At 35.2% G+C, this 12932-nt stretch overlaps 1 protein-coding gene across 6 annotated transcripts in view; it reads right to left on the reverse strand.

Moving 5' to 3' along the window:
* Window positions 1-12932, reverse strand: part of CEP135 (centrosomal protein 135) — a 35244-nt gene continuing 22312 nt past the window's right edge. For 4 of the 6 annotated variants that reach the window (XM_059844802.1, XM_059844803.1, XM_059844801.1 and 1 more), the window contains exons 21-28: window positions 12526-12694; window positions 10488-10598; window positions 8575-8760; window positions 7481-7690; window positions 6333-6535; window positions 2852-2956; window positions 2324-2470; window positions 1-592 (exon numbers count right to left, since the gene is read on the reverse strand). In XM_059844802.1, coding sequence (XP_059700785.1) covers window positions 571-592; window positions 2324-2470; window positions 2852-2956; window positions 6333-6535; window positions 7481-7690; window positions 8575-8760; window positions 10488-10598; window positions 12526-12694 — 1153 coding nt within the window. In that variant the 3' untranslated portion in view covers window positions 1-570. Of the gene's footprint in view, window positions 593-2323; window positions 2471-2851; window positions 2957-3228; window positions 4086-6332; window positions 6536-7480; window positions 7691-8574; window positions 8761-10487; window positions 10599-12525; window positions 12695-12932 lie in introns of those variants that run through there. The other 2 variants (XR_009486249.1, XM_059844804.1) reach the window with 2 other exon arrangements.

A 12932-nucleotide genomic window follows, 5' to 3' on the forward strand; every position in this document is an offset into this window, starting at 1 on the left:
TTAAGAATAACTGATATATTTTTTATTAAGAAAAGGTACAGTAAACAAAATGCATTCACAAAATAGGTAATTGATACTTTTAAATACCATAAAGGATAACCTGAAAACAGAAAACACTTGTTAGAAACCCAAACATAGGAAACCATCATGAGTAGAAAACATACACTGGCTCAGCTTTTTTAACACAGTTGGGAATGTTATTCTATGTTAGCTCACATTAAGATGAATAAATTTCTCCAATCAAATGAGATAAGCAAACAAATAAAATAGAAAAATGAAAACAAGAGATTGTCAAATCAATACTCATTTCCTTCTTTTAATTATTATGTTTCCAAAAAAGTAAGAAAACTTAGCCAGGCTTGATACAAAACCTGTCAAACAGCCAGAAAAAGTCAGTCACTCCTGCCAGTTGGGAAAGCAGAATTTTGCAAAGTTGATTACTTCACCCGTTCTCAGAGGTTTCAAAGGTAATCAGTGATTTGAAGAAAACAGAGGTAAAATACAAGTATTCATAATTTATATAAAAAAAGTCCTTGTAACAAGGTAATGCTTCAGCTACTCAAGTACTGGTTATTCCTTGATGGTCACATTTCTGTGGAGTAAGAAAAGATGTCAAAATAAAGGTAACTATTATATTTTACTAATTAATATTAGGATAAAAAGTAGTAATTAGCTTTAGCCTCCTCAGATGGTCTTCTGTTATTCCAAATATCAACTATTAGCATATTACTTAAAACTCTACACCACTGACCCAGTGCTAAAATGATTTACAAAAGTAATAGTGAGATGAGGAGGAAGAGAAAATTTCTTGAGAAGATGAAATCAGGTCAGAGAGAGACAGCTGTAACACTACAGAACAGTAACTACAGAGTACACTTTACTCTGGTAAGCTCCCAAGAAGGAATAAACAAGAAGGATGAAAGATGGTAACAGCCCTGTTGAGATCACTTTGCTGTAATTGATACATTTAAAAAGGCAAGCTATGCATAACAACTGCATGTGAATTCAGTTGTTAAAAACCACGTTCTTTAAAAATACACACTTCATGAAAATGGGGTGTTTTCTGGTAAGATATGGTACAGAGTTGACATTGTTAAAACTAGGGATACAAATATTAGATAAAAATAGTGAACTACAAGCATAGCAACTGGACTTTTTATTGCTCTCAGGACTCACTGTAAAGCAAAAAAGACTAAAGACAATACTCTACTGATGATACTCATTCTCAGAAATGTATCATCTGTCATCACCTCAGTCAAAATGTCATTTTGCAACATAACAGGGTATGCCTAGGGGCTCACCAGTAAAGCACAAGGCATATCTGCTGTTTCATCCCCACTGTCAGTATTTCATTTGCTACAGTTTCCACTTTTTGCTTTGCCCTAAAATTCGAGAAGACAAAAATTGCTGACAATGTGGGTTCATGCCAGGCTGAGCTCAGTTCTCAAGAAACTTGTGTTTTTCTTAAGAAAGGTAAGATTAGAACAAGCCATATGTATTTATCAGTAAAAATAAACTTTAAAATCTGTTAGTTAGATTCATGAGCTGTCACACCACACATATTTCCTACAACAATCACTCTTTATCTCTTCCTGTCCTTCCCCTTTTCACTACAATTTATTATTCAATAGAGGACAGGTCAATACAATTCAATACAGTCAATAATCAAGCCTGTAACACATAACTGGCATAATCTAAAGCAACAATGATCTCTAAAAGAACAAACATGACAGTGAAAATGAACAGGTAAGAGGCCGATTTTGATTTCTTTTTTATGGACTATAGTGATCCCATTCTTAGACATTCATAGATTCAAGCACTAACAACGAAAAAATACATTAATTATTTTTATGCACTTGTTTTGGAGATAGTTTAATCTAGTCTAGGGTTCAAATGCATTTTAATTGGACTCTTCTCTGGAGTGCCTTTCCTTCATTGCTGTACTCGGGAGAATTTCATGATATTCCTCTTAATATGAACCATTCATTGTTTGGAGATAACTATTTCCAATAATAAACTGGTAAAGTATATTTGGATATAATAAACGGGAGTAATATGCAGGCAACATATATTTGAAAGTTATCAGGTGGTGCAAGGCCATTAAGAAAAAGCGGAAGGAGAATCCACTATATTATATGGTCTTTGGAGAGCACTTTGCATTTATTGGTTGCAATCAAGATTTTATAGTAGGAGAGACAGCAAAAGCAGAACTTAGAAACATCTGAAGCGTGTAACACTTTCATATAATCACAAAGGTATTATTTAGAAACAGCTTACACCTGACTCTTAAACAGAAAAGCCTTGCTCAACTCAAATCACTTACTTTTCAGCTGCTGCCTGCTCAGCTGTTCTGGCAGCGCTGCGCTCTGGAGAAGGCGAGGGAGACCTGAGCGTGGAGCTGAGCGGAGGCGAAGCGCGGAGCGAGGACGTGCAGAGGCCGTGCCGCCGCATCTCCTGGATGGCTCGCTCCCTGCCAACACACAGCACCCTCAGCTACACAGCACCTGGCACTGCACCACGGTAAAGGAACAAAACAGAGCCTTGCAAAAAGTCTCACTTCCTCGTAAAGCCCCTCCATTCTAATTCTTGAGAAGGGATTTTTTTTATTTTCATGAGAAGGCTTTTTTTTTCTTATTTTTAGAGGCAGTGGTAAACTCACAAAACTTACGAAGAAATTCAGAAACTGTGAAAAATTTTTTCTTAAAGCAGTTTTCAAGATGAACATTTCGTACGACAAGAGGAACAGAGTTTTCCATTAAAGTTCCTCGCTATTCAAAAAAGCAACACTTTTAAAATTGAGAAAGAAGAAATAAGGAGGGAGAGTAAACTCACGGAAAAACCAGCAGCTTACCGTTCAAATCGCTCAGTTGTCAGTTTCCTTTTTAAAACATCAGTATCAGTCTGCATCTGTGCAACTTTACTTCGAAGCATGGAAACCTCTCTATTATTGCTGCTTCTAAAAAAAATCATGAGAAGCAACAAAGTTTTCTTTCAACAATGTCAGCTATGAGCTTAGAGAAGTTAGAGAAAGATAAAACAAAACCAGATACTGAACATGTTGTTAAACAAACTAAATCAAAGACAAATTAGAAGCAGCAAGAATCAAATGAATGCAACAGAATGTTTCTGGAAGAACCTGAGGTGAGAATGAAGCAAGAAGTTGGCAAGCCTCTCACTATATCCTGACTACATCATGCTCTTTTTCAGACAAAGGAAAACACAAACATGTTTGATAAAAACAGACAAAACAATTAAATCATTAGTTTATTGCTTTACTGTCCTCTGTTCCAATTTGAGATAGTCTTTGTGTAAAAAAAAAAAAAGAAGAAAAAGGCAGTAAATATCCACAAAAAATTACAAACTTAACAGACAATAGCTTCAGTAAAAATTTTATCAAGTAGGCTAGAACTATCTGGCTAGCCATGAACACAACTGAACCAAATCTAAGTAAAAATTGTATTAAAGCAAATACCAGACCAGCAAAACCCAGAGTCCGAAATCTTGTTAACGACACCCTTGGTATTTGGGCCCAACTGTTTCAAGTGCAAGAATCAAAATTAAAAGGAGCCTTGAAAATCTTCAGAAACATAATTAATATAATAATCTCAGTAAATCATCAGCTTGGCTTACGCAATGCTTGGTCACAAAATACCATCAATTACATTATAAAGGAAGAAAAAGAAATTGTTGTATGTAAAGTAAATTGTCTAAATAAGAATCTAGACAGCTATGCCATTCCATACAGTCTTCAAAGCCACTGTGAGGTGGAGTGCTCAAAAGTCTCTTGTGGAAAAGCAAAGTTGTACTAGTTTATTGCTAAAGCACTGGATGGAGTACTGAAAAATGAGTTCCACTCCCAGCTCAGTCACAGACTTCCTGTCTGGCACCCGCTGGTCTTTGACTCCAGGAAGACGAAAACTACTCAAGAGATTTGTTCCACATAAAACCGCAGAATATTTTTTCCCATGTTCCCTACTCATCAGTAAAATTCCTAGAGTGGTATCTTGATCCAGTATGTTGATAACAGATGCAGAAGACAAGACATCTTGATGATAGCTTATATGTCCTTCAAAGACAGGCATATGCTTTCAGGATGGAGGTAAGAATTCAGGGCCCAAAATCATTATTGAAAAATAAAGAAAGAAAGCAAACAGTTTGTGAGTTCTGAGGTCATTCCCTGTCAATGACATTTAAACAAAATTAAGAGCATTAAGTAAATCACTCCAAAAATTTAGAAATATTTTGAAACCCTTTATGCACAGTAATCATCATATAAGTTTACATGATGATTCACAATTTTCAGAGGATATCTGTCTCTTTCACAGTAGATACATATAGCTCTCAAGAAGTAGTTTAGCTATTCTATGTTCTCTGTTTATTTAATTCTTTAATCACTCTAGACAATCAAGACCTCATTTACTGTACTATCACCCATGCAATACTCAAAGTAACAACTACTTATTCTTTACACAACTCATAATTTCAGCACTGGAGAACTTCACAAGTTAAACTTAATTCTTGAATCCTTCTAAAGTCAGAAGCTGTAGCAGTGCCATTTTCTAAATAAAGCAGAGGGACAGGTACTATAAAGCTAAAACTTTAAATAATGTTCAAAAATATTGGCACATGATTTTTGTCAGAGCTGAAATTCTGCCAAGTCAAATGAATTTCTGTGTTTTGCAAGACACAAACATAATTGTTACATATGTCAGTCACAGCTGTGAGCATTTAAAGTTCCTGCTCTTTAGACTACAGCTATCACAAACCAATTAGTAGAAAATAAGATATATACAACTAGTTCTCACATCTGAACACTTCCCTAGTAACATGCAAAACCTTTGAGATAGACAGTGGAAAAGAATTCAACAGAATGGCCACTCTTCCTCCAAGAGAACATCTTCCTTCTTCCTGCAAATATCTCACCCTATTAACACTGCAAGTATTAATGTTTACAAAAAATAAATGAACCCTACAATGTGTGCAAAAGGAAAAAAAAGTGAAAAAATTACTATGTACTTAGTTAAACAGTTTTATAATGTTTAATGTACACAAAGTAACTGGATTCAATTTCATTTAAAAAACTCAATTTAATTTAAAAACTCCTTTCCTTTGATTTTTTTTTGTTTGTTTGTTTTTGTTGGTTTGGTTTTTTCTAACTTTCACATTGAACTTTGTAATCAGGACATTCTATTAGCTTATGTTTGTTGTATGCAATTAACATTTTTTTCCTCAAGTAAACAAAACTCAACAATACTAAACATGAAGCAATTGCTGGCACAGGGGCAATAATAATGTCATCATCTCCAGATTCACTGAGAACACTGCTACTTGAGGTGGACCATCATAAGCTATCACAAGTTGTAGCCTCTACATAAATCGACCAAAAGCATATTTCTTGCACACCTGTGTGAGCAAGTTCATGACAGTTTAAGTGAGCTATATTCTATATCTCATGAGGAGTATTACCAGTTCCATTAATTTCCACATTTTCCTTTCTCTCCCTACATTAGTGTTTACTAAACAGGTGGATTTCTATATCTGAAATTCTGCTTTGACTTTACTCTTCACCACCATCTGCACTCGGCTGCTACTCCTCCTTCTTGCTGTTTAATGCAGAGCTACCACTAGTTCCTGCTGATGTATCCTTAGGAGAATGTCACACACACAGAGTACCTCCTCTCTTAATTTCATTGCTCCAAACAGATCAGTGTTTCCTATACAAGTGCTGCTAACAGTTACTGCTTCTTTAGGCAGGTCCACAGCAGAAGTTGTTGCTGGCCACATTTAGTGGAGGTGTCAGGTTTAGTTCTGTTCATATTTCAAAGGAATAAGTGACATAGGACTTTTCCCACAACAGTTAATATCAACAGCAGCAAAAGCACTTTTGCTTTTTCTAAAGCACTATGACTTCACTATTATGTAAGTGAAAATGTATGTATCATTACGTAATAATGATTTATGTAATCAAAGCAAGGACAACAAGCATCTTCAGTAGATAAGCACTTCACATTTACCATGAATTTAATATACTTGGGGTTTTTTTTGTGAGCAGTAAACGCATGTTGAAATTTTTGTGCAGAGGATGTTTCCTTTGGAACTCCTGTTCAATTTTACTGCTTGCACTAAACTGATGTCCACCAAAGTGCTGATTAACTGAAAGCAATATGAAATACCTGTAAAGAAACTTTAAATGATGCCATGAAAGGCCAAGAGACATTGCTGCAAAAATCTGCTCAGCCATACCGAACACCCAGATTTTGTGAATAAGTATTGTCACATAGTAATAGTTCTTTTGCAAACCACATAACACACACACATTTGTTAAAACTTACAGTTTGCTCTCAGCCAGTGTTAGCTTGTCTTTCAGTAACCGAATTTCGGTATCTTTGTCTTGGGACATTAATTGATTCTGAAATTCTTTGTCTCTACTAGTAGCCAATAACGTTTCAAGATTCTGTACTGTAAGTCTCTCACTGGATAGCTGCTTTTTCAGCAACTCTCCTTCCGATTTTGTATCTTCTAATTCTCCTAGAACCTAAGGCACAAATTTTATATGTTACTAATACACTAATTTACAAACACAGAGAATTTTGTTTTGCGAAGAGTTGTTACAAAAACTGAAATGAACAGAAGTTTAATAAAAAAGAACAAGAAACTGAGCTCACAAAATAGTGTAAAGGCTACAATCATTTTAAACTATACTTAATTTAAAACTATTCAAGCTGTACATCTGTCAATTGTTTTACTGGAAGCTGCATTACTGAGTGCTGGAAATGTTTAGGTGAGTACCTGGAACACAAATTGGCTTTTAATAGAACTTTACACAAGTACAAAAATAGTATTTACTATACTTCATTCTATTTGACTAGGTCAGCCCACAATTAGCATCTTTGCTGAAAATGTAAGAATATTTGTTTTCCTCTTCAGTTCTGTGAATATAAACAAATTTTACTGTTCTCACGGTCTTGAATACTACAGTCCCAGAAATGCTGACCAAGTCACTAAATGAAGACAAAATCAGCTGTAAAGAAAAAGGTTCAGAAAATATGAATATTTAGAACTTTTCAAACTATTTCAAAATATTCAGTGAATTCCAGCTGTATCTAAATTTCTGAATTGAAAAGAAGCCATTAGGGTAAGATATTTACTATCTAAATAAGAAGTGCACTATTTGCTTTCTATAAAATTTGTGTAAATTTAAAAACAAAAAGAAATATATATAACCTGTCTGTTAGGTGTAGCTCAAACTACACCTGCAACATTTTGCAGCGATAATGAATCAAAGAAACTCCCTCTTTTTGTAAAAAAACCCACAGCTACAGATCTGTATATTGTAAAATTTACAATTTATATAAAACCACAAAACTAATGATGTAAATTAACTTACCTTCCTCTAAGAAGTAATTATTTTCTCCAAAACCTATTAAAAGCAAAGGAAGTTACTTTGTTACAGCAAATTAATCTTGCCTTTCCTGCTTACCCTTTCATAATCCATGCTTTTGGACGTCAGCTGTCGAGCTAAAAGTTCTTTGCTAGCCTCAAGTTTCACACAGAGTTCTCTCACAGAAGTGAGGTCTGCCAACACAGAAGCCTTATCCTGATTTTCACGTTTAAGATCCTCTTCCAGTCGGGACATATTTTTGGTTATGGAGGAGATCTGAGATTCATATACTTGATGTGCAACAATATGCTAAACAAAACCAAATATGGATACATTTTTAGTATTAAATTTATTCCTGTTGAATAACCTGGGTTTTTTTAACACTTTATTTTCCCTATAAAATTAACTTAATATTGCTTCCCTCTCCCTAAAACATAGCTAAGGGCAACTAATAAACCATCTTCGCAATTTTTAATCACCAACCTGAGTAATTATAAAAGTTCTATGAAAGGGTGGAACAAGAATTAAAAAGCTTGAACCCCAAACATACGACCGATTTTTTAACTCAGCTTACAATATAGTCTCTAACTCTTTCTGGCTAATTAGAAGTATGGGACAAAATGTAGTCAATCCACCACAATTATGCTCCAGAACTTTTCTTATTGCTTCTAAAATATAAACCTCTGCTTCAAAAATATAAACCTTATGTTCTACAAAACTGGTCTAGGATTCAGTATTATGGAATCCTGATTCTGAATTTGGATGTCTACCAGATTTTTACCTTGACTCCAGCCACCAATCCTTAAAATACTTCATTCAAAGTTTCAGAGAAACGTAAGAACTAAGCTTGCAAAATATTCATAAAGCTAAATGCAAATGTTCTGAAGCAACTAAAGAAAAGTTTCTTACAATGTCATAGTAACAGTGATAACCCAACAGAAGAGATCTAAAACTATGAAAACATATGTCATGATTTTAATTTTGGGCAAGCAGGGGTGAAGCAAAGTAAAGCACATCTAAACTAACAGTAACTAATCAATTACTGTTCCAAAAACTCCAGCGTTCATATTTGAAACATTCACATATAGAAATTATTTTCCAATAAGGTGTTAAAAATCATACATTGACTTTATTAAAAAGCATTTGGATGTATCCCACTGTCCTAGATGGAATTTCATTGCACAAGTTATTACCCCTTGAATCTCTTTTTCCAGAAACTCTACTCTCTCTCGAAGATGTCTCCGATCTGTATCGACTGAAAGGAGTTCCAGTCGTATGGAGCTGCTTTCTCCTTCAGCCTGATGAGCCTTCATTTCCCAGCCTTCAGCTTGTGTATGGAGCATCCGGAACTTCTCCAACAATTCTTGGTTTTCTTTTTCCTAATGAAACAGTAAATCGCTCTGCAATGATCAACATACCCTCAAATTGTCTGATCTCATTTCATGCCTATTCCTTACAATATCTCTTCTCTTTTTCCCCCTAGAAAGCAGAACTTCCTTCATCCTCTTCATCCCACTATTCTGCAACTACTAAAAATCATCATCCTTTTTCCAAGTCCAAACAGCAAATAAATACAGTTATGGCATTAAGTTTTATTAAAATGGAATTACACTTAGGAGTTGCTAATGAGTTTTAAGACTCCCAGGAGAGGGGTTATTTTGGATCTATCTGCATTGTCAAGGGTCACATTACTGAGATACACTGTGTGCTGCCCTTTCCAAGAAATTCCATTTTCAGCTCTTTTCATTACTTTACTCTTATAAGTACTTATATTTCAGCAGTGCCTGAAACACTGGTAATCTACTAGAGCATATATGCCTAAGGAGTCTATCACAGACATACAAAAATGCAAGCTTTGCAAGCATGCTCTCCACTTGTGCAGTGATAGAACAAACGTTGCTTGTGAATTTTACTTTGGCCAAGCGTGGATTAGAAGGCAGGGATAGATTTTTCTTATTTACTTCCATTTCCTGCTCACGTAATGTGCAGGGATATGCAGGCTGGTAGTATAAATCAGTATAAATCTAATGAGAAAGGCAACTGTTTCTGAAATTCCTTCTGTGTATCCAGCAGAACTTGGGAAGTGCAGACAGGATCAGGCAGAACATTAGGAAATAGAAACTTGAGACTTAGCAAGTGAACACTGGGCAGAAAAGTAAATCCTTGTCTCCACAGGCATTACCCAGATACAATACTAGAAAGATGCCTGAAATCAAGCATTCATAATTGGTTGCTGGCATTCATAATTAGTTGCTGGCTGTGTATTCTATAGCTTCCTAGTACCTGACTTGAATAACTGGATTATCATTTGCCAAAGATGTAGCCACGTCTGTAGCTGAAGTAGTTTGAGCAAATGATATATTGTCAAATTCTTAAAAAATAAACTTTAAATATTTTAGATTAATAGTTCTAAGCTAACCTACTATTGACCTTAATTTTTTCTCCATGCTTCAGTTTCTGCTTGTAGAAAGTGGTTGAATTTACATGCATTCATCTAGACACGCAAGATGAAGTCAGATCAAAACTTACTCTTCCCAGTTCGAAGTTACATAATAAATTTGCCAGTTCATGTTGTCTTGACACAAATCCTATCTTTTAAAAATGATTTATAGTTTTAACTCACATATATCATGTTTTTGAATCCAAGTATCAGGATAAAGGACATTGAACAAGAGCACTATTTTACCAGTACTATTTTTACAATTTTATGCAGAACAGATAAATTATTTTCTTTTCCAAAAGGGCAAAATAATTAAAATCACTTTATAAGCTGCTTGCTGCCTACAATCATGAAACAGTACCCTTATTTTACTGATTGCCTGGTCAAAACCCAAAAAGCAAAAACATTCAAACATGGCATGTTTGTCAATCTCCAGCATTATGGCCAACTGAAACATGATCCATGCAATTGTGATGTGCTAGAATTAATCAGTGCTTCAGATCTAACAATGTGTTATATGAACACTAGTAGCTTTAAACACTGCAGAGAAAATAAGGGAAAACAAAAGAAGGAAATGGGACAGGCAGAGAGAACCGCACCCAAACCATGCAATTCTTACTTTTCTTACTGAATGCAATAACAACTGTCCACAAATTATATTTTTACCTTTGAAGCTATCAAGTTCTCAAATCTGGAGACTTCAGTTATATAACTATGAACCCTGGTTTTCATTTCTTCTTTTTCACGTATTGCATCTTCAAGCTCAGTACTGATAGCCTAGAGAGATTGCATAAAGGCAAAATTGTGCTTTGCAGTAAATTAATTGCTATATAATACTCTCTCAGATTAAATCAAAGTAATTGCATATGCCCTAGATTTTTTTCCATTCTACTTACAAAGCTCTTTGGGATTTGTAGAGTTCAGAAATATCCCCTGTTACCTTAGACACACCAATGAGTCTCCAGGCAAGAATAATCACAATAAACAAGACTATCCCACCAGTTCATAAAACATGCAGCTTCCCTGATGACACACCCTACTGATCTTTGGAAAATCTGACATACTGATGTTTGGGAGCTGGAATTTTTATAGCTTTAAGATTCAGTATCCCTGAGTAAAGGAAAGTTTTAGATTAATAGAAAGCCAATTTTCTAACATAATAACATTCATTTTAAAGTAGAATTACAAGACAAAATAACTAAATGCACTACTAAGATCATACTTAAACATCAAAAATGCACCATGGATTTTATTTGAGATATTCGAACTGCCCATTCTGTCCCTCTCAGCTTCAGCACTCTTCTCCTTCTGAGTCCTCTAGCCCTGAGAGCCAAAACTGCAAGTATCTTTTTCTAACTCCATGATCAAATGTGGGTAAATAAAGGATCCTGCCTTCTTTCTTCCCCTTCTTCTTATTGTGGTATATTACTATTCATTAGCCTTTTTACTGTATCCCTTATTTAACATATGCTAAAATCAGTCTGCCTGTCTCTGTGGTAGCCTTCCCAAACACTAGGAAAACTTCCATCAACACATTATGACATTATTCAATATTTTATCTTATTAGGCACTTGTAAAGAGTAGGCCTAATTTCAAAAATACATCCCCATATTTATATATTGCACTATACATTTTGCAAGAACTGTTCAAGGTCCTACATCACTTCCTTGAAACATGTTGCTATATTATACTTTGTGGCATCAGACTCAGCTGGGGTGACTGAGGGGGATTGAAATAAATGGTTTAGTTAACAATGTCCTGATTGTTTTTAGTGTTGGCACTTAGAGTGAAATCAAACAAAAATTTGTATCTCAGGATGAAAATTTTAAAAGGTACTTGAATCTCACAAGGAGCTGAAATAGCTGTATTTGCTATACAAGTTGTTTGTAGTGAGTTGCAACAAAATTCCAGGTTCACTCTTAAGATAACTCTCACATACCCTCTACAAAGACTTGCTAATGCTCAGCCCAATAAAAGATGTTACTTACCCTATAAAACACGGAACATTTTCGTTATATAGTGTCCATACAGACATTCTATACTATAGAGACATCCATGTCAGGCACTAGGAGTTGGGAGGCTTTTGGTCAGCAATAACCAGCTGCTGCACAAAACCAACTCATTATTCCTCCAACATCCTAATCTCCAAAACACCCTCATCTCAAATATGGCACACCTCACTCAATAAATCCAATGCTTCATGGAAACTAGATGGATGAAATTAATGAATCACTGCACCAGAACAAATTCAGATGTGCTACCAATCCCCTTCCTCTTCCTCTCACCTTCACCTGATAATCTGATGTCTGCTTTTGGAGTTTCTTTCTCGCTCTCAATAATCACTTCCACAGATAATAAAACCCAATCTTTACCAATTAAATACCGACTGCCAAGTGATATAACCAATTAACATAATTTCATTACATTATAAACAATAAGGTCTAGATTTATTTTATTTAGATTTCTTTTTTAATCTGAGGAAGGATTACCAAACTGAAAGCTTGCCCATTTCTCCCTCACTGCATTGACTACACTTAAGTATCTGAAGTATTTCTTTTACGATTTCTGCCCAGTGATTTTCAACATCCCGGGCTCAAGAAATACCAATAATTAAACACCTCAGTCAAAACTGAGGATGTAGCAGTTTTGATGCAAGCAAGCAATAAATGATTTAACACATCAGTATCACATACTGTCTTCATACCTGGTTTTCTCTGGCCATTGTAGCCAGGTCATCTTGCAGTCGCCTGTTTTCCTTCAGAGCCATTTCCTTTACTCTTCCCATTTCTGCAAGCTCTAGCTGGGATGTATCAAGCTGGCGATGTAAGCTGGCTATCTCACGGTCTCTGTTGCTCAGCCTGTCCTGCATCTGGCTATCAAGTGAAAATATTATTAAAGTTGTCTCTTCTTGTACTATACCACATACTGCTGAAAATAATCAGATAAAATTCTTGCTCTCTGAATGACAACAAACTGAGTCTAAATATAATGTAAACTAAGTATGGAAAATGTCAATCGGCAGAAATAAGATGGATTTAATCTTCAGTTTTGAAGATGTATCTGGTAAGATGTATCTTATTAGAGAAAGAGCAATTTTAGATACCTAGGTTT

The sequence above is a fragment of the Haemorhous mexicanus genome, chromosome 4 (assembly GCF_027477595.1).
Source record: "Haemorhous mexicanus isolate bHaeMex1 chromosome 4, bHaeMex1.pri, whole genome shotgun sequence".
NCBI lineage: Eukaryota > Metazoa > Chordata > Aves > Passeriformes > Fringillidae > Haemorhous > Haemorhous mexicanus.